The sequence below is a fragment of the Ranitomeya variabilis genome, chromosome 4 (assembly GCF_051348905.1).
Source record: "Ranitomeya variabilis isolate aRanVar5 chromosome 4, aRanVar5.hap1, whole genome shotgun sequence".
Classification (NCBI taxonomy): domain Eukaryota; kingdom Metazoa; phylum Chordata; class Amphibia; order Anura; family Dendrobatidae; genus Ranitomeya; species Ranitomeya variabilis.
The window spans coordinates 27,141,059-27,163,331 of record NC_135235.1 but is presented as its reverse complement, the minus strand read 5'-3'; the positions used below and the strand labels follow the sequence as shown (position 1 = coordinate 27,163,331).

The 22,273-nt window shown below is 47.6% G+C and overlaps 1 protein-coding gene across 1 annotated transcript in view; it reads right to left on the bottom strand.

The window, feature by feature from the left end:
- Nucleotides 1-2,018: 2,018 nt before the first annotated feature.
- Nucleotides 2,019-22,273, bottom strand: part of LOC143769569 (C-type lectin domain family 2 member B-like) — a 37,937-nt gene continuing 17,682 nt past the window's right edge. The window contains exons 3-6 of the mRNA XM_077258250.1: nucleotides 20,487-20,585; nucleotides 19,187-19,371; nucleotides 18,208-18,314; nucleotides 2,019-2,545 (exon numbers count right to left, since the gene is read on the bottom strand). Of these exons, the coding sequence (XP_077114365.1) occupies nucleotides 2,416-2,545; nucleotides 18,208-18,314; nucleotides 19,187-19,371; nucleotides 20,487-20,585 (521 nt within the window). The 3' untranslated portion in view covers nucleotides 2,019-2,415. The remainder of the gene's footprint in view (nucleotides 2,546-18,207; nucleotides 18,315-19,186; nucleotides 19,372-20,486; nucleotides 20,586-22,273) is intronic.

Sequence of the window (22,273 nt, the reverse complement as noted above, 5' to 3'; positions counted from 1 at the left end):
ATTCAAATATCACATTTACATGTGCCCCATGCCACATTATAAGTACAGGTGACATTCGGACTCTCCCATCTGCATTTCACCCAGATTCCTTCTATATTATATGACAGCAATCCTCTTTATAGGATTTTACAACTTTGCAGCCTTAAATTCTCAATCATCCCTTCAGCTTGGGAGTTTAGCATTTTTGGGGGATGTTATTTTGGTGTCTGTATAATTTGTAAAACTTTGGATTTGGAATACACATTTTGTTAAGTGTTATTTTCGTAGAAGTATATGACGGCTCAGGAGCCAGATACAATACAAATCCTATGACTTTCTATCGAATGCAGAAATTATAGGGGCATGAAAAATATATAAATGATAGAAAAAAGTTCAAAGTTTAGTTACTCTTGAGTTAGCTAAACCATGTAACAGAAGTCACGAGCTTCACTCTTCTGCAGCATAGTGCTTACTTCACGTTAGATCTGTGGGTAAAATTCCTTTAACCCGGAACCTTGCACCAACGTGACGCCAATTCTCCCACGTGTAGACATTGCTCCGGCCTCCCTGCTGCTTTATCTGATCCCATCCGACCTCTTCTGCACAAGGTTTCCGGCACCGCTTACACAGTGATATCTACTACATTAAATGATGCACTATGGCGTCCATGTACAGGACCCAGATTGTCCTCCAGGGCATGTGTGACCACCAGCACTGGTGGGACACGGAGGAGATACGATGAGAAGAACAGCAGGAGCCACCAGGACAAGTATCTAGGAGCAATATCTGCACATAGGAGAATGTACATAAATTACGGTATTCCAATTTAAATTTATTTGGGAGTTCCCGAGCATCTAAAAAGTCCCTATATTTTCTGATTGCTCACCGGGTGATGTTAAGGTTTCGATAATATTTGTTTTGATGCTGCTCAAGGTTCCTGGGGGTAGCATTACTGTGTAAGGAGCTACAGCTACTCCCACTTTCTTCTCCCCTCTCAGAGACATTGGCCACAGTTCACAATTCACAGTTCACAATTCACATTCACAGTTCACAATTTTTTTTTAAAGTTGGTCTTGATGAGGGGGATGGGGGGGGTGTTGAAGTCAAAGGCAACAGATTTCTTTAAAAAAAAGGAATAAAAAAAATCTGGCACTGGAGTAAGATTTGTGGCTTAACATACGACAGCTCACCTTAGGCAGAGCTGGCCGAAACTGGGGTGAAAATGCTAAAAGTCAAAAGATATTTGAGCAACCAGGTATGCTTTTATAAACAACACACCTCTGCTGCTCACATTCTGTTGCCCAGCAGGTAAAACACTGTACCGCCTGTCTCAGGAAGGACTTTCTGCTGCCCAGCAGGTAAAACACAATCCTTCCCAAGACAGACGTCACATTCTGCTGCCCAGCACAGAGCAGTCCTTCCCGAGACAGACGTCACATTCTGCTGCCCAGCACAGAGCAGTCCTTCCCGAGACAGACGTCACATTCTGCTGCCCAGCACAGAGCACAGTCCTTCCCGAGACAGACGTTCACATTCTGCTCCCTAGCATGGAACACAATCCTTCCCGAGACAGAGAGCCCGGCCACAGAGGTGACAAAAGACATTCGATTCCGCATAAAGAAGCAGTTTGTTCAGCATATAAATCCATCTTATAATAATGAAGAACTTTGGTATACTAAGGAATCTCCCATTCTATACCATAGATGCCGGATTAAAGGAATTTCAGTGTATACGTGTGTGCTCTGTATACTTCAGTGCAGACAATAAAAATGTACAATATCATCTCACAATGGACCAGCCAAGTCCTTTACATGGACAGATGCTGATGTTTATATGCAGACGCCTTCATGCCTCGCCTCTAGGATATTTCTAGAACATAAGATTGTTAGGAGACTGACAAGTTATAAGTGGATTTTTAAAATATCACTTTACTTATGGAATAATTCCAATAAAAAAAAGAGGCATTTTATAAATCCATCGTATAACTTATCTTCTCATGACTTTTTTTTTTTTTTAAATGGCGGTCAGCCTAACGAGCCACCTACCAATACATCCGGGTGAGGGATTGGACATGACAGCCATCTTGCCCTCTGACCATTATCCAGCAGTTTACCTTTACGGCAAAACACCAGTGATCACATCGCCCAGATTACCCTGACACATCCGGGTGAAATGGGTAAATCAATCAGTTTGCAAAAACTTTCCCAAACAGGATGGAAATTCAAAGTTGCAAACTGATTTGCAGAACACAACTCCGTAGACAAAGATGCAAGTCGCGATCCACGCTGATAACCTGCGACTTCCGTCGCACAAATATTTCATCCTTTTTGGGACTCGTCAGTGCAGAGCAGCCCACTAGCCGCCATCTTCCGGCATATAGAGGAGGCATGAAGGCATCTGCATATATCTGTGCACTCCGTCTCATAACGCCTCCTATTAAAAATGAGGATTCGTGGTCTGAGCGTCCGGTTTGTTACAGATCCAGTGTTTGTCCGAGTAGCATGAAGCGCTGGAGATGCGGCCGCTGTTCACCAGCACACAGCTCGAATAGCCAACGATCGAGAACCTGAAGGGAGAAAATAAAAAAAAAAAAGTGTGAGAATGTAAAAGTTCACAAATCCGTTCATCCCCTCAGCGTAAGTGCACATAATATATATCTAAGGCACTCAACTGGCCAAAAAAAAAAGTGCCAAAAAGGAGCAAATGTTCCATCTTTAGAACTACTTTTACTGCTTCAGGTTTCAAAAGATATGTAGAACTGAGTGTGGCGCCCCTAGGGGTATTTGCCACAAACAAAAAAAAAAAAGAGGGATTTTTGGTTCTTACCGTAAAATCTCTTTCTTGGAGCCTTCATTGGGGGACACAGGTAACCATAGGTAACCATGTATGCTGCTGTCACTAGGAGGCTGACACTATGCAAATAAAGAAGAAGTAACTCCTCCCTGGCAGTATACACCCTCCGACAGGCACCAGGCAACTCAGTTGGTGCAAAAGCAGTGGTAGGAACAGGTAATATAAAACTCAACCTATGTACCAACCCACAACAACGGCACGTTAGCCAACACGGTACAACTTCAAGGGAGGGTGCTGTGTCCCCCAATGAAGGCTCCAAGAAAGATTTTACGGTAAGAACCAAAAATCCCTCTTTCTTTCTCGCTTCATTGGGGGACACAGGTAACCATGGGACGTCCAAAAGCAGTCCCTAGGGCGGGTATTCTGCAGAAAAAAGAGGAGTCAGGTTGGCCGGTGAGAAACCGCCGCCTGCAGTATCCTCCTACCCAGGCTCGCGTCCGCGGAAGCCTGAGTATGCACCCCGTAGAATTTGACAAAGGTGTGCATGGAAGACCACGTAGCGGCCTTGCAAACCTGCGAGGCCGAAGCTTGGTGACGAACTGCCCAGGAAGCTCCCGCTGCCCGGGTAGAGTGAGCCTTCACCCCCGAAGGAGGTTGTTTGTCTTGGACGCGGTATGCCTCCAAAACCGCCGAACGGATCCAACGAGCAATCGTGGACTTGGAGGCAGGAAGACCCTTTCGACGCCCATCCGAGACGACGAACAGAGGATCGGCCTGACGAAAAGAGGCAGTTCTGGCGATGTAAATCCGGATAGCCCTGACCACATCCAGCTTGTGAAGGGATTTCTCCAATGGATGAACCGGAGAAGGGCAAAAGGACGGGAGGACAATGTCCTCGTTGATATGAAAAGATGAGACAACTTTCGGTAAGAAGGAAGGAACCGGACGAAGAACCACCTTGTCTTGATGCAGGACCAGAAAGGGAGAACGACAGGATAAAGCCGCCAGCTTTGAAACCCTTCTAATGGAGGTGATGGCGATCAAAAAGGCTACCTTCCAGGATAGAAGCGAGAAGGAAACATCCTGAAGCGGTTCAAAGGGCGGCCGCTGCAGGGCATCTAAGACGAGGTTGAGATCCCAAGGCTCAACAGGAGACCGGTAAGGGGGAGCTATATGAGCGATCCCCTGGATGAAGGTCCTCACCTGAGGCAGGGAAGCCAGGTCTCTTTGAAAAAGAATTGATAGAGCGGAGATCTGACCCTTCAAGGTGCTAAGGGAAAGACCCGAATCTAGGCCCGTTTGAAGAAAGCTGAGAAGGGAAGGAAGGGAAAAGGTCATAGGAAACAGATTGTTATCCTGACACCACCGGAAAAAGGCCTTCCAACATCTGTGGTAGACACGCGATGAGGCCGGTTTTCTCGCTCTTATCATAGTCTGGATGACGCTATGAGAAAAATCCGCGTTCTTCAGGACCGCGGCCTCAACGGCCATACCGTTAAATTCAGCGACCGAGAATTCGGGTGGGAGAGAGGCCCCTGTGAAAGAAGGTCCGGAAGATCCGGAAGTCTCCACGGAACATCCGATAACAAGTTTATCAGCTCTGCGTACCAGGCTCTGCGAGGACAATCTGGAGCTACCAAGAGTACGGGGACCCCTTCCGACTTGATCTTCTTTACGACCCTTGGGATCAGAGGGAGAGGCGGGAACAGATAGGGCATCCGGAACTGGGCCCAAGAGATCACGAGAGCGTCGCATCCGACGGCCATCGGGTCCCGAGACCTGGAGACGTACTGGGGAACTTTGTGGTTTGCCCAGGAGGCCATCAAGTCGACGTCCGGAACGCCCCACCGCTGGCAAATCTGGCTGAAGATTGCTGGAAGAAGAGACCACTCGCCCGCCACGATGCCCTGGCGACTTAGAAAGTCGGCCTCCCAATTGTCCACCCCTGGGATGTGGACGGCTGACAGAGGGAACCATGACCCTCCGCCCAGCGGAAAATTTTTGCTACTTCCGCCATGACTTGACTGCTGCGAGTCCCCCCTTGGTGATTTATGTATGCCACGGCCGTGGCGTTGTCCGACTGAATGCGGACCGGCTTTCCCGAAAGGAGAGACTCCCAGCGGATGAGGGCTAGGAAGATGGCTCTGATTTCCAAGAGGTTGATCGAGAGGCACGCCTCTTGAGCAGTCCAGCGGCCCTGGGCTGTGAGGTGGAGAAAGACCGCTCCCCAACCTTGGAGACTGGCGTCGGTGGTAATCACCTGATAGTGGGGGGGGGTAAAAATGACCTCCCGCGCAGAATGGAGGTGGACAGCGTCCACCAAGAGAGAGACTGTCTTGCCCTGGGGGAGAGGCGAAACGGACGGTCCAGGGAAAGCGGGTTCCTGTCCCAGACAGGCAGACAGAAGAGCCAGCTGGAGGGGACGAGAGTGGAACTGAGCATAGGGGACCGCTTCCATAGAAGCGACCATTCTCCCCAGAACTCCCATGGCTAGACGAAGGGACAGAGGACTCGGACCCTTTAGCGCTCTGACACCCCGACGAAAAGAAAGAAACTTCTCCTTGGGAAGGAGGACCTGAGCCCGAAAGGTATCGAATTCCATGCCTAGGAACTCCAGCCGCTGGGTTGGAATCAAGGAAGACTTCTGGTAGTTGATCAACCAGCCTAGGCGAACTAAGGTGTCCAGAGTAAGATGGAGGCTCTGGCTGCAATCCCCCTGGGATGAGCCCTTGATCAATAGGTCGTCGAGGTATGGGATTACCAGAATCCCTTTTGAACGCAGGATGGCCATGACAGCTGCCATGACCTTCGTAAAGAACCTGGGAGCAGATGCCAGCCCGAAGGGGAGGGCAGTGAACTGGTAATGATGCTCCCTGATCACGAATCGGAGGAACCTCTGATGCTGCACGCAAATAGGAATGTGAAGGTACGCATCCCGAATGTCCACTGAGCACAGAAACTCTCCCGGCTCCATGGACGCGATCACCGAGCGCAGAGATTCCATTTTGAAGTGTTGAATCCGAAGGTGGCGGTTCAATCGTTTGAGATCCAGAATCGGACGGAGAGCCGTCCTTTTTTGGAACCACGAACAGGTTTGAATAAAACCCGGAAAACCGCTGGCGAAAAGGCACCGGCACTACGACTCCCGAGGCGAGGAGCGAATCGACGGCCTGGAGAAGCCCTGGAAGATGAGAGGGCTGTTTGGGAGGACGAGAGAGCATGAAACGTCTTCCTGGGGGCGAAGAAAACTCTATTTTGTAACCTGACGTGACGATCTCCCTGACCCAGGCGTCGTCGACTACTGAAAGCCAAACCTCTGAGAATAGAAGAAGGCGGCCTCCCACCCTGGAAGGAGTTCCAGGTGGGGGCGACCCGTCATTTATTAGAAAACCTGCGGCCCCGAGATCCCGATGGTTTTGCGGGGTGGCTCTTGGCTCTCCAGCGTGGCGGAGGCCTGAAAGAAGGTTTTCTTCGGTCCCCTTGTGAGGAGGAACGGTCCTGGACGGGGTTTCCCGAAGAGGCAAAAGACCGAAAGGGACGAAAGGACTGGGGACCCCTCCTGTTGAAGGGACGTTTAGGCTTGGACTGGGGTAAGGAGGTACTCTTACCGCTAGTAGCGTCCGAGATCATTTGATCTAGCTGCGAGCCGAAGAGTCTGGAGCCCTGGAAGGGCAGACCAGTGAGCAGGGTGGATAAAAATCAATGTTTTTTTTAAAAAAATCAAAAAAAAATCGGATTTTTTTGATTTAAATCGGATTTTTTTCAATAAACTGCTTTTTGAGGAAAATATTTTACCATCCAAAGGTTCTTCCATCATGAGATAAAGCTGAGTTGTTTAACTCAGTAGAATAAAGGCTGTATATGTGTAACATTCACAATGCCATGCTCTTCCAGAGGTTTCTGTAGGATGCTGACTATCCAACAAGTTTGGGCATGTCAACTGAATGGAAAAAGAAACTAAACCAAAAGTGAAACCAAGCTAGAAGTGTGGAATTAAAGGGGCAGTATGAACAAAATGTGGAGGCTATTAATAGTTTATACAATTAAGACATGCTGCTTTTAAACACCTACCTATTGCCATATAGTAAAACAAAAAAGATTTTTACTTACTTTGGGGTCCCCCCCTCACCCTGGCGTTAGATCGTTGCCCCTAGTTTCGTCCGTGTAACTATGGGCGCACATGCGCACTGCTCTCACTTCTCATTTTAATCGTGATTTATATTAAAAAAAACCTTTTGATTTAAATCAGTGATTTAAATCATGATTAAAATCATGATTTAAATCGATCCGATTTAAATAGAAAAAAATCTTGTGATTTAAATCATGATTTAAATCGGCGTGATTTAAATCAATCCACCCTGCCAGTGAGCGATTTCTTAGATGCGGGATCAGCGTTCCACGCCTTTAACCAAAGAATCCGGCGAATGGCGACAATGTTGCCATTAGCCCTGGTAGAGCAGGCCGCTGCATCAAGGGAGGCATTCATCAGGTATTTTCCTGCCAGTGAAATCTGATCCGCTAATTCAGACAGTTCTTCAGCAGGAGCAGAGGCCGAAATGCCCCTGCGCAGGGTCTTGGCCCAGGCTGATACAGCCTTGGCTACCCATGATGAGGCGAAACTAGGGCAAAGGGAGGCTCCGGAGGCCTCAAATGCTGATTTTGCTAGCGCCTCGATTTGTCTGTCCGAGGGGTCCTTAAGGGAAGCCGCGTCCGGAATAGACAGAACTGTCTGTGAGGATAGCCTGGACACAGGCGGGTCGACCTTAGGAGACTCGGACCACTTGGAGACCAGGTCGGAGTGAAAAGGGTATAACACATCAAGCAGTTTCCTGCCTGGGAAACGCTTGCCAGGGTTTTCCCAGTGAGTGGCGGTAGTGTTGTCAAACTCCTTGTGATTAGGGAAAACCCTAGAGGGACGTTTAATCCGTTTAAAAGCAACGGAGACGTCCTGAGAGCTTGCCTCATCCTCCTTAAGATCAAGCGTCTGAACGATAGCTGAAATAAGGCTATCAACTATGTCTTGTGTTCCGGAAGTCTGATCTGCATCCGAGTCAGATTCCGACTGAGAAGTTACGTCAGACCCGAGGTCCGCCTGTGAGGAAGGGGAACGGGCAGATAGGGGAATCCCGATGTGGTCCGGTGAACTGGAGAAGGATCTAGATAAAGTCCGTTTTCTGTCTCTTTTGTCCGGTCTGCCTCTGTGAGAGTCTAGGACAGGTACGGGCGAATCGCCGTGAGAGGCGTTCGTGGCACTGGTGGCATTAGAGAGAAGCGGGATGCGTTCAAGTGCCTGGACCAGGGACTGAGAAACCTTAGTCAGGTCGGACACAGATTGAGACATAGCAACAGCCCACTCCGGGGGAGGGGGGGGTGCACTCATCCCGGGACCCTGAAGCTTCCAGGGGAGCTGACATGGTGGGAGGAACGCAGGACGGGCAGAAAGGAGATGGCTGACCTGAAACCCACTTTTTCTTACAGTGAGCGCAGGCGTAATGGATGGCCGTAGGGGCAAAGGCCGGGGTGGGGTCGGACATAGGTGGATATTACCTTGTCCCCAGAGAATACTGCCAGGTAGAGTAGAAGGTAGCGCTGAGCCTGGTGAAAGACAGCGGTAACCGCAGGTGCCTGTGTTCCCCCGAGAAATCCTGTGTCCCACGCTGACAGGGAGCAGGAAGCAGGAGAAAAGAGCGCGGAGAAAGTGCGACGCTGTGGGCGTGCACAGGACCGAAGGGGGGAAAGAAAGGAACGCCCCCTGTAAAACTGAAAGCAATCCGGCCGCTATACAGTCGACCGCCACAAGAGGGCGCTCAAGCGGCAAGAAAGGGAAAAGCAGGGAGACGCTGCACATCCCGGCCGCAGTAATTCCGGCCACCACCAGAGGGCGCTCAAGCGCTAAGAAAGCAAAAACATGAGGCAGAGAGAAATGGCGGGTGAACGAGCCTGCAAGTTTGAATAAGGAGGGGGAAAAGATGCCAGCCTTCCTGCTCCCATTCCTACGTGGTCTCAACGCCCGAATATGCAGCCCACTTCCCTGTCAGATGCTCCCCTATGGTAAGAGGAGATCGCCGCTGGGCAGGGTATTGGTGGGGGAGGGGGGGGGATTTTGTTGATTGAAGATTCCCTACCTGCAGATGAGGAATCATCAGGATCCCTGGTAGATAGAGGGTCCTGGAAGTAGTCCTCCTTCCCGCGCCACGACTCTCCGGCGCAGAAGACGGCGTCGACCCCTGAACAGGGGGAGAGGGTCACTGGATGTGACCGCCGTCTTCCTCTCAGCCCGCTCCGAGGAGAGGGATGAGGAGGGGAAACGGGCAGGACTGGCCACCGAAGAAAGGGTCACCCTGAACACCCGAATGGGTGACAGGGGACAAAGTCCTGCCCAGCGGGTCCGAGAGGGTGCGATGTGGGTGATACCACACTGCTCTCTCGGTCGCTCAAAGTGGGGAAGACAGGGTGAGAAAACTGCACCCTGTTACCCTGAAGAAAGTATCTGAAAAAGAAAGGGGAAATGATTAAAAACAAACAAATCCCTGTAAAAGAAATGCGGATCTGGTGTTAGATCCAGCTCCGCCTCCTACAGACACTAAGCAAAAACTGAGTTGCCTGGTGCCTGTCGGAGGGTGTATACTGCCGGGGAGGAGTTACTTCTGTATTTGCATAGTGTCAGCCTCCTAGTGACCGCAGCATACATGGTTACCTATGGTTACTTGTGTCCCCCAATGAAGCGAGAAAGAAATAGTTATTGACACAAAATACAAATGTTAAAATAGCAAGACTGCACTACCATCTCCGGCCAGAAGGGGGAGCTCCAGAGATTCCCCTTGATCTATTCTGGTTTGAGAAAAAGATTGGCAGTTGGGTTGAGGAGCTGAAAGTGTGAGGTCGTATAACTGAGCTCCTAACAGCCCTATGACGGATTATAGGTCCGTAATACCGATAGTAGGAAAAGAGGAATAGAGAAAAAGGACATTGTGAGAACCGGGTAGTAATAACCTCTACCCAGAATAGGCGCAGAGACGGATACCGGATCCGTGGCTATATTCATTATATATAATACAGCAACCGGAAGGAAGTGAGGTGATATCGGCTTCACCAGGGTAAGACGCAGCAACAGACACAGAGTTCAGCAGTACTCCCAGAGGGGGTAAGCCGACAAAAAAAAAGACTCGGGTTGTCCGGCGAACCAGAGCACAGAAGAGACAGATTGGGTCGGCAGCCAGTTCACATACAGCAGCAGGACCATACAGAAACTGCGCATAATAAGAGGTGGAAATCCTGACAGGGTCAAAGTAATTCAGGGTTCTTATACAGACTCCGGTGACAGTATTGGTGGCAAATCCCTTTTTGTTGAAGTAAATTGGTTAAACGTTTCAACGCCTCAGTCTTTCATTTGGACAATAGCCATCGGTCCAGGATCGGGGCCATCACAGCTGAGAAGACCTGCTGCTGACCAAGTAAGTGTCTGTTCCTTCATGATATCCCTTACACTGTGCATCGCCTGAGGCCACAGCAGCGGGTCAAGCCACTAGTGACATCCCCCTTAAGAGACGGACTTCATTGATCTGGTGCTGGGTACCTCGGTCTCCCGGGCGTCACAACTGGCGTCACGAACAGGATAGAGCCAGCCCGTACACCGGGTATTGTGTGCCGTAATTGGAGTCTGAAACTGTGAAAATTTGGATGAAAAATCTTGGAAATTGACTTTGTTAAAGAAAATCCCGTTCCCCATTGAAAACTATTGAAAGTGACTTTTCTCCATTGGTTATAATGGGGTAAAAATGGCTGCCATCCCCTGAAGTAATCATCTCATAACCGTTAGGCACAAAACTGTTAATCGAGCTTCGTCATTACCCAAGCCCCAGTCTAACTGAAAAACTTCAAAATCCACCATCACAGAGCGTGCGGCAGTTAGAGGCAGCAGGGGGCATGTCATTGTCATCCTGCTGCACAGAGGAACGAATCTACATTATCTAGACGGAAGCTGGGACCGGAGGGGCCTGGATTAACTAAGGGAGTACAGTATGTCGCAGCACGGAGACGCCGCAGCACCCGACGACGCTAATGCAGCTGAAAGACAGAGTGTCAATAGAGAGCCTGGCAGTGCAGCAGTGCAAGGAGTGGCGCCCATCATGCCGGTGTTGATGCCATATACCCCGGGTGGCCCGTGGCTTCCAATGTATGAAGGTTAACCTAATACCCTTGACGGTTTCAGGGAAAAGATGCTGGCTCATTTTGATATGTTCCCCGTGGGTGAAGCTCAGCGTGTTAGTCTCCTGATGATGCAGTTAAGTGGCCATGCTAAGCGAGAAGTCACGGCATGGACAACTGATCTAAAAGGTACTGTTGAACGCATATTTGCTGGATTAAAAGCTACATTTGAAACCACTGCCAGCAGCAAAGCTAAAGTACGATTCTTTAATTGCAAACAAAAAGCTAATGAGGGCGTGAGAGATTTTGCCTTAAACCTGCAGGAAGCCCTTAAATCACTTATACTGGCTGAACCCATTTTTAACACAGGAGCCGATAAACTGCTAAAAGATCGATTTATCGAGGGTCTCTACACCCCTTCTCACCGGGGGCATGTGAGCATGCTTGTTTTTAAGAACCCTGAATTGACATTTGCCCAATTAAAGGAGAGCGCTATACGTCTCCAGCTGGCAGAGGCACCTCGGGATCAGGATCTCACACAACCCATGGCAGATGCACTTCAGCAACGGGGAATGCCAGTGACATCAGCTACGTCCGGTGTCAGTGCGAAGTCCCTGGGGCCCATTACTAATGAGGCTCTTCAGCAAAAGCTTGACTCTTTAACTGATGTTGTTGCTTCAATGGCTAAAACCATGCAGGAGATGAGAGAACCCAAGATGGAGTTGGTAAACCGTAGAGAGGATGTTCCATGGATGAGGTCCCGGAGATACCCGACATGGAGAGGACGGCCCCGTGACCGCTACCAACCGGATGGACAGCCCATTTGCCACCGTTGCCAGCAGCCAGGCCACTTTGCACGAAATTGTGATTTAAACGGGAATCCCCTGGGAATGCGGGCCGCTTCGCAGGAATGAATTTTCAAGGCCCAACACCCTGGCACGACAGGTACATCGGAGGACGACCCATCATCCCTATCGTGCTGGACAGAATTCCCCTCAACGCTTTGCTGGATACAGGTTCCCAGATTTCATCTATACCATATATCCTTTATAAGAGGTACTGGGCTGAGGTAGATATTGATAAAGGACCCTCTGATGTTGAACTAAATATATGGGCCAGTAATGGTAAGTTGGTACCGAAACTAGGATTCAGGGAGATGACCATAAAGATTGGTAAAGCAGAATTGAAGAAACAGGGTATAATTGTCGTTGATGTTGACCGGCAGAACTGTGAACCAACTGTATTGATAGGAATGAATGTGTTAGAGAACTGCTTTTCCGAAGTTATTTCTGTCTTACAACAAATTGCTGAAACTGCCCGATCCTGCCAGCAGAGAGTTCTCAGGAGGGAAATAAAAGTATTAATGTTAAGGCAACAGATAGAAGTTGCAGGTGGAGAAATCGGCAGTGTGAGGGTGAGTGATCCAACGTCTATTGTAATCCCACCAAAAACAGAAATGCTGGTATGGTGTAGAGCGGCCATTGGTACTAAAGGACGAGACTATCAAGCCTTAATAGAACCATCATACACCGACAGCAGACCCACTATACTCACGGCACGAGGGGTGGTCGAGGTACACCGGGGACGGGTGCCGGTACGACTTTTGAACTGTGGAGAGGAAGAGGTCACTTTGCCAAGGTATGCTACAGTGGCAAAGTTATATACTGTTGACAACAATGCCATCACAACCGTTGAGCCTTTAGAATCGACCTGTCAGGTGGAAAATAACGGCTCAGATGGAGAATCGGAGGATTGGTGCCAACAACTAGATGTGGGTGTAGATTCAACACCTACCCATCAAAGACAAGGGGTGCATAGACTAGTGACGGAATATGAACAGGTCTTCAGTAAACACCCATTGGACTTCGGACGGATAGAAGGGGGTGGAACATACAATCCCCACCGGTGACCATCCCCCGATAAAAGAAAGATATAGGCCCATACCGCCCGCTCACTATCAATGCGCGAAGGACATGCTGAGAGAGATGAAACAGGCCGGGGTAATAAGAGATAGTTGTAGCCCTTGGGCGGCCCCTCTGGTGATTGTCAAAAAAAAGGACGGAACCATGAGAATGTGCGTAGACTACCGGCGGATTAATAACATCACCCATAAAGACGCCTATCCCTTGCCTAGGATAGAAGAGTCCTTGACTGCTTTGAAATCTGCTAATTATTTTTCCACCTTAGACTTAACAAGCGGGTATTGGCAAGTCCCTGTGGCTGAGAGAGATAAAGAAAAAACGGCATTCACCACACCAATGGTTCTAAGCGAATTTAATCGCATGCCGTTCGGACTCTGCAACGCATCCGGTACTTTCCAGCGACTGATGGAATGTTGCCTCGGACACAAGAACTTCGAGACCGTCCTCCTGTACCTAGATGATGTGATCGTCTACTCAAAGACTTACGAACAGCACTTAACAGACCTGGCAGAGGTGTTCGAAGCCTTATCCAAGTATGGTATGAAAATCAAACCATCCAAATGTCACCTTCTCAAGCCAAAGGTACAATACTTAGGGCACATCGTGAGTTCGGAGGGAGTAGCACCGGATCCCGAGAAAATAACTGCCATAAGGGATTGGCCAAGACCTACCAACGCAAAAGAAGTGAGGCAATTCTTGGGATTAGTGGGTTACTATCGTAGATTTATAAAAGGATTTACCAAATTGGCAGCGCCCTTGCAAGATACTTTGATAGGGCAGACGAAGAAACCTTCAAACCGAAACCCTCCTTTTCAGTGGAACGACGAAAGAGAAGACTCTTTTGAACAACTAAAGAAGGCACTAACCGGAGAAGAAGTTCTGGCGTACCCGGATTACCATCAACCTTTCATCCTCTACACCGATGCCAGTAATGTGGGACTGGGAGCGGTGCTGTCACAAAAGCAAGAAGGTCGGGAGAAAGTCATCGCCTTTGCAAGTAGAAAACTCCGGCCTACTGAAAGAAATTCAGAAAATTATAGTTCCTTCAAATTGGAGCTACTGGCAGTAGTTTGGGCTGTGACTGAACGTTTCAAACACTATTTGACCGGTGCAGAATTTATTGTCTATACTGACAACAATCCATTGACCCACCTAGACACGGCTAAATTAGGTGCGTTAGAACAGCGATGGATAGTCCGGTTATCTAATTACAACTTCGTGATCAAGTATCGAGCAGGTCGCAAGAATGGAAATGCCGATGCCCTATCCCGGATGCCACACTTGAGAGATGTAGAAGAAGAAACAGGGGAGCTTGAAGAAATTGAACTACCAGCCTTTCATCAGCCCAAGGCAAAACATCGTCAGCCAAATACCTATCAGAAACAACAAGAAGTGAATTTTAATCCGTTAGCACACCATAGATGGGCTGACACCCAAGATAGCAATCCGGCTGTGAAGATAGTGAAGGAACTATTGATTGAGCAAAGTGCATATCCCGATGAGGATGCCCCAGAAGAGACGCATCAACTCTGGAAAGAGAGGCAAAATGTTCCTGTATCAAGGGAAACTCTGTAGAAGATACACCAATCCGAAAACACATGAATTGGTCTTGCAGATTATCGTGCCTAAACAAGATGTGAGGATGGTCCTCGAGGCTTACCACAATGGTGCTGGTCACTTTGGTTGGAAAAAGCTAGAAGTACTTCTGAGAGAGAGATTTTACTGAGTCGGGATGAGAAAATCAATCGAACAGTGGTGTAGAAACTGTGGCCCGTGCAAACTCAGAAGGAACGATCAAAAGAGCCAAAGAGCACCACTGCAGCCCATAGTCACCAAACAACCACTCGAACTGGTAGCCATGGACCACGTGAAGTTGACACCGAGCCGGTCCGGTTACGTCTATGCCTTGACCATCGTGGACCATTATTCGCGCTTCTTGGTAGTAGTACCTGTAAAAGATCTGACTGCAAAAACAGCAGCCAAAGCATTCCAAAGGTACTTTTGTAGACCCCATGGATATCCGGAACAGGTTCTCACTGACCAGGGTACAGCCTTTGAATCAGAGATCTTCAGAGAATTCTGTAATATGTATGGTTGCAAAAAGATCCGGACGACGGCCTATCATCCGCAAACAAACGGCTTATGTGAGAAGATGAACCATATTGTGATAGACCTACTAAAGACTTTACCTGAAATGGAAAGGAATCAATGGCCAGAGAAATTGCCTGACTTGGTGGACCTGTATAATCATGTCCCGGTGAGCTCTACCAACTGCACCCCAGCTTATCTTATGCGTGCAAGACCCGGCCAATTACCAATCGATCTAGAAATGGGAATACTGAAACCAGACGCAGAAGTTCAAGACTCCAATTGGGATGTCGTACGGCAAAAGCAGTATCGCCAAGTGCAAGAGAGTGTGGAAAGAAGCCTCCAGCAAACCAGAGAAAGACAAGAGCGAACTTTCAACCAGAATGCTCTAGCAACTCCATTAAGACCGGGTGACCAAGTACTCAAGAGGAATCGTCGAACCAATAAACTGGATAATCAATGGGAAGCCGTACCCTACACAGTTTTACCAACAAGAATGGATAATCCTAAAATGTGTCTCATTAGCAAAAACGGAGGTTTAACATCTGTACTAGTGTCAAGAGACAATCTTAAATTATGTCCGGAAACGTTGAAAGAGCCAGAAGTTGTCCAGCCAGAATCAGAAGTTATTCAACCTATACAGGTTCAACCAGTAAAGGAAAAAGAGGAGGAAATGTATCACACCTGTATAGGAGACTTTCCCAAAACCCTACTAACATACCATGGTGCAGTAGTGGTTCCCATGGTGGCCTTTTATCCAACACCGAACCCAATATTAGAAGTCCCAAGACAGGAAGAGGCTGACCCCGTACTACAAGAGGTTCCAGGTCAGGAAGAACAGATTCCTGATCAGAGTGATCCCATTCACGGTGGACTTGCCAACCCCTTAGTGGTGGAATTATCTTTAGCAGCGAGGGCAGATACTATATCCGCAGTAGACAGTAGTACACCACATAAAAAGACACCGCTATTACGTAGGTCCCAGCGTAGTACCCAGGGTCAATTACCGGCCAGGTATGCGGATTACCAACTATAAGATTATAGTCATTGTTATCGTTCTGTAACGTTTAAGCCCAGTACCTACAGAGACTTACCTGTATGAACTTCTTGCATATTCTTGAACTTTTTATCAGCCCGGAAACACTAAATCAAAGCTCCGGAAAGACTGCTTTGTGAACTTTGCTTCCTAGTGCCTTCAAGGATAGAACTGTATTAATGGACGCTATTTGAAGTGACTTTTTACAGAATTCCATTTTTTTTTTGTTTCTTTGAGTGGTTTTTGTAACTTTTCATTTTTAAGACTCTGTATATATCAATTGTTATTTCAAAATGTTATCGTCCCACAGTCCCGGAGTACTGTTCTTAACTAAGGGGGAATGTGGCGCCCCTAGGGGTATTTGCCACAAAAATAGTTATTGACACAAATAAATGTTAAAATAGCAAGACTGCACTACCATCTCCGGCCAGAAGGGGGAGCTCCAGAGACTCCCCTTGATCTATTCTGGTTTGAGAAAAAGATTGGCAGTTGGGTTGAGGAGCTGAAAGTGAGAGGTCGTATAACTGAGCTCCTAACAGCCCTATGACGGATTATAGGACCGTAATACCGATAGTAGGAAAAGAGGAATAGAGAAAAAGGACATTGTGAGAACCGGGTAGCAATAACCTCTACCCAGAATAGGCGCAGAGACGGATACCGGATCCGTGGCTATATTCATTATATATAATACAGCAACCGGAAGGAAGTGAGGTGATATCAGCTTCACCAGGGTAAGACGCAGCAACAGACACAGAGTTCAGCGGTACTCCCAGAGGGGGTAAGCTGACAAAAAGGACTCAGGTTGCCCGTCAAACCAGAGCACTGAAGGGACAGATTGGGTCGGCAGCCAGTTCACAAACAGTAGCAGGGCCATACAGAAACTGCGCATAATAAGAGGTGGAAATCCTGACAGGGTCAAAGTAATTCAGGGTTCTTATACAGACTCCGGTGACAGTATTGGTGGCAAATCCCTTTTTGTTGAAGTAAATTGGTTAAACGTTTCAACGCCTCAGTCTTTCATTTGGACAATAGCCATCGGTCCAGGATCGGGGTCATCACAGCTGAGAAGACCTGCTGCTGACCAAGTAAGTGTCTGTTCCTTCATGATATCCCTTACACTGTGCATCGCCTGAGGCCACAGCAGCGGGTCAAGCCACTAGTGACATCCTCCTCAAGAGACGGACCTCATTGATCTGGTGCTGGGTACCTCGGTCTCCCGGGCGTCACATGAGTATTCAGGAATATTCGCTTTTAAGCTGCTAGGTTATACACATAAAACCACAATATGGTGCCAACAAAAAACAAACCACAGAAAAGATGCTAAGACACCACACCACCTTACAAAAAAAAAAAGCGTGAACAAATATCAATTCCTGAAAGTTACACAAGAGTTAGGAATTTCTACACGTCCCCCCCTAGAAACAACTGGGGTAGAACTGTCCCTCCGCTGATGACCCCAGTAATCCACAGAGGAGGTCCCTTCTGAAGTGGAGCAATGGCCGTGTAGGACTGGGGGGGATAATGGAGAACAGCAGTGGATACCTGAAGCCGTCCCACAGCGGTGGTGGAGCGCATGTGTGACCATGGCCAAGTAAGGACAATCCCTTTAACTAGAAGGTTTCAGGTTGTTTGAATGTGAACATTTTCTCCATTCAGTGGGAACAGGATAAATCTGCTGACTACTCTATGGAGAATTCAGAGGGAGAGTCCAAAAATCCACAATTGGGCGTCAAGGCCATGTTCACACGCAACATTTTTTTTCTGCAGCCAAAATGCTAGGTTCAAAACTGCATTTTTTTTTTCCAGCATTTTGGTGGATTATGTGTGATTTGTCTACAGTACATATTTAATAAAGTTACATTGGTTCACCAAAGCCAGCAAAGCTTGTTGACTGAGGGTTTGCTTTTTGCACCGTCTCATTGTCTTCCATGGGTGAAAACAAAAACAAAAGTACGTGCATGAAATTTCCAAAATACTGCTCGTCAGCAGAAAAAAAAAAAAAGTTGCAGAACTGTTCCCCAGAGAAATAATATTCTCTATTTACATACATTAGATCGCTCACAAACTGGTTTCTATCATTCTGGGACACGTCTCACATGTCCATGACAGCAGGGTATCATTTCTTGGGAGGTTTCCTCTTACTTGACCCTCTGGGTCGTCTGCTCAGTGTCGCTGGTTCCCAAGGAATAGATTACAGAAATCCAACGCGTTTCAATGTTACCGACAGGTGATCGCACTTACAAATCATTAAAGTTGGAGCCGTTCGTCCAGACCCACGGCTGAGTTTCGTTCTCTCTTTTTAGACCGATCCAGTGATCAGAGGAGCCTTTAAATCGGAGAATGAAGTCCTGAGGAATAAACACCAAAAACCATCGTCAACCAGAGACTTCTAGCAATCCAGAACCATCACGACCACGTGATATTTTATTTTACATTATTGTTACTTCCTCCCCTTCTTCCAATTGTTCTGTACCCATCGCCGTTATGAGGTCTTGGTTTTTTTTTTCCAGGACGATTTGTAGTTTAGAATGACACCATATAAAGTGCAGAAAAAACAACAATCCCCCCCGCAAAAAAAAAAAAAAAAAGCGATCTGATTCTTCAGGTCGGTATGATTATGGCAACACCGAACGTTAATGGCATAAAGTTAATTTTTTATTTTATTTTCTTTGCCATTTTGTCTCCCACAAAAATTAGAAAAAAAGCGAGCAAATGAGTTGGGTCTGCAAAAATGGTACTAATAAAACACAATAATAAAGATAAAATTAACTCACGATCTGAGTCATCATAACCTCTGACAAAAAAAAAAAGCTTTTTCGTGAAAGCAATAATGTAGACCAAATGGAAATCCTCTTCCGCAAAAGCAAAGAAAAAAAAAATAAAAATCTCTGCTCACCCTTGAGCCCAGAGTCTCATCTCTGCCAGATGCTGGAAGGAGTCCAGCTTCTATCCATAAAATGAATCCTTTATTTCATAATTAAAATACAGAGTATAAGAACATAGCAGTCGTTCGAAACGCGTCCGGTGTCACCTCCTTGCACCCCTTATCCCCCATCAGGTTTATACCTTGGCATACTGTAGTGTCGCCATATCTATTTTAATCATGAAATAAAGCATTAGCTTTTATGGATAGAAGCTGGACTCCCTTCACACAATTCCCATTGGCTTGTGAGGTTGCACTTTTGGGGTCCCGGACCCCCTGCATCCCACAGGTACCTACCAGCTCATGTGTCCAGTCTATAATGGCGAGAGACGCGTTCCTGGAGGCACAGAAGCCCTGGCTCTTCTCCCATTCACTAATATCCGTAGAGAAATAATAACATTTTCTCTTGTACCAGATCCAGTCGTCTTCACAGGGGTCACGGGAGACGGGTGTTGTTTTGAGGGCGGGGGTCTGACTTTTACCTGTAAAGAAAAACGTCACACATTGACCTTTCCAAAATCTGCTCTTACGAGAGCGCTCTTCATTGCAATGATAGGCAATCCTCTCAAAAATGTGCAAAATTAATCTCTGGATCACAGGAGATTGTATGGTTGTGGTTGTTATCACCACCACGCTGCCATATTAACCCTACGTATATCACACCCAGAAATCATGGGGAACAGAGACGCACCAGGGAGCAGAATATTAAAGGGCCAGATATCAGCGATTGCACACTACTCCGACAATCACTGCCGTCTCACCCGACAATCACTGCCGTCTCCCCCGCCACCCATCCTCAGTGTAACATTATGTCACGATTCTCCTATCAGGACATGAGACTAAGGGTACCGTCTCACATAACGATTTACCAACGATCACGACCAGTGATACGACCTGGCCGTGATCGTTGGTAAGTCGTTGTATGGTCGCTGGGGAGCTGTCACACAGACCGCTCTCCAGCGACCAACGATGCCGAGGTTCGCTGGTAACAGGGGAAACATCGGGTTACTAAGCGCAGGGCCGCGCTTAGTAACCCGATGTTTACCGTGGTTACCAGCGTAAAAGTAAAAAAAAAAAAACGTACATACTCACCATCTGATGTCCGTCAGGTCCCTTGCCGTCCGCTTCCTGCTCTGACTGAGATCCGGCCGTACAGTGTGAGCAGAGCGCAGCGGTGACGTCACTGCTGTGCTCTCACTTTCCGGCCGGCAGACAGTCAGAGCAGGAAGCGGACGGCAAGGGACCTGACGGACATCAGATGGTGAGTATGTACGTTTTTTTTTTTTTACTTTTACGCTGGTAACCACGGTAAACATCGGGTTACTAAGCGCGGCCCTGCGCTTAGTAACCCGATGTTTACCCTGGTTACCAGCGAACGCATCGCTGGATCACTGTCACACACAACGATCCAGCGATGACAGCGGGAGATCCAGCGACGAAAGAAAGTTCCAAACAATCTGCTACGACGTACGATTCTCAGCAGGGTCCCTGATCGCAGTAGCGTGTCAGACACCGCGAGATCGTAACGATATCGCTAGAACGTCACGAATCGTGCCGTCGTAGCGATGAAAATGCCACTGTGTGACGGTACCCTTACCTCCAGTAACTACAGCAACCAGCACAAAGATGAGGACGACTGCAATGAATAATACAGACATCAGGGCTGTGAGTAGAACCATCGTCTTCTTTTTGCTTCCTTAAAAAAAAAAAAAAAAAAAATCACGTCATTGTTTAAAACATCACTGCTCATATCTTGTGATTTAAATTAATGATACAGTTACAAAACCCCAATACTGTTAGATGGCTGTCGGCCACGTCCGTGACTCCCATGTTCTGTACGAGAGCGCAGCTCCTATACCGCTCCACCACCGCCTCTGTCGTAGAACAAAAGTACAAGTTCTCCGAAATCAGACAAACCGAATTATTTGTGGTATTTGCTGACTTTTTTTGTGCCAAATTCTTTAAGAAGGAGAGTGTGGGTGGGGAGAAATCTAAATTATGCATTTGCGGAAAGAATAGATTTAAAAGAAACCCCTCGTTATACTTTAAAAGCTGCTGGGGACCGAGCTGCACAGAACACCATTCAGACAGTCTGGTCCCTGGCGGCTTCTCCCCATGAGTGACAGGTATCTCCCAATACACCCATGCAGGCTGTCAGTCACAGGTGGGGAGAAGGCACCGGGGACCTGACTGACTAGTGTTCTGTGCGGCTCAGTCCCCCCAACTGTTAAAGTGTTTGGTTTTTTTTCTGAAACATTGCAGCATTTCAGAGCCAATCAGGCCTAGTTGAGATTATAAATAGTGATCAGCGAGTATACTCATTGCTCGGGTTTTCCAGAGCATGCTCGGGTGGTGTCCGAGGATTTGTTAGTGCTCGGAGACTTAGTTTTTGTTGTTTCAGCTGCATGATTTACAGCTTCTAGTCAGCCTGAGTACATGTGGGGGTTGCCTGGTTGCTAGGAAATCCCCCACGTATTCAAGTTGTCTATCAGCTGTAAATCATTCAGCTGCGGCGATGAATACTAAATCTCTGAGCAGTCATAAGTACTCAGAGACCACCCGAGCGTGCTCGGAAAACCCGAGCAACGAGTACATTCGCTTATCACTAATTATAAACCTTGTGCCAAACATAAGTATCAGTCACCAGGTTCCCCTTAAAGTAGCAAACCTACTAAAGTACAAAAGTACTCCACCCACAGTCCCCGTATGCTCATCAGCACCTTCTCTTACTGCTCCGCACCGGCCATCTTCACATTAGGCCCAGGTGTGCCCTGGCCAAGAGTACGTGTCATAAGATTGCAACATACGTCATGAAAGTCCAGGTCGGAAGTCGCCGGGGTTTCAGTGTGCAGCAGCGGAAAAAAATGCTGAGGACAGAGAGCAGTGGAGGACAGTAGTAGAAGTAAAAAAGTGCGGAAAAAAAAAAAAAAAACGTTTATGCCCTGAGGTCCAGGCCCCAGTTCATATGAGACATTCAATACGCTGCAAATTACATTTCCCTGCAAAATCTGAAAATCTACGTAATTTGGTGAATTCGATTCTCATCAGATCCACTCAGTTTAAAATTAACATATTAACTACAATCAAAAGGAACAAAAACACAGCCCGACATTCTGTTCAGTTTTTTTTCTACATCTGAGCTGAGTGATCCAAGTGGCTATGAACAAGGCCCGGATATCGGTGCTATAGTGGGGGTCAGTATCCCACAACCGACAAACATTGTGAAGATGACGAGCGTCACATCAAGGAGAGCAGAGCGGGCCTGGTGTGAAAGCGGATCCAGAAACCACTCCTCTATGGAAATGATCAGAGGAAGAGATGAAGAATCGTTCTAAGCAAAGGGATCGGAGGAGAATGTGTGGAATTGATAAGAGGACAATGTGA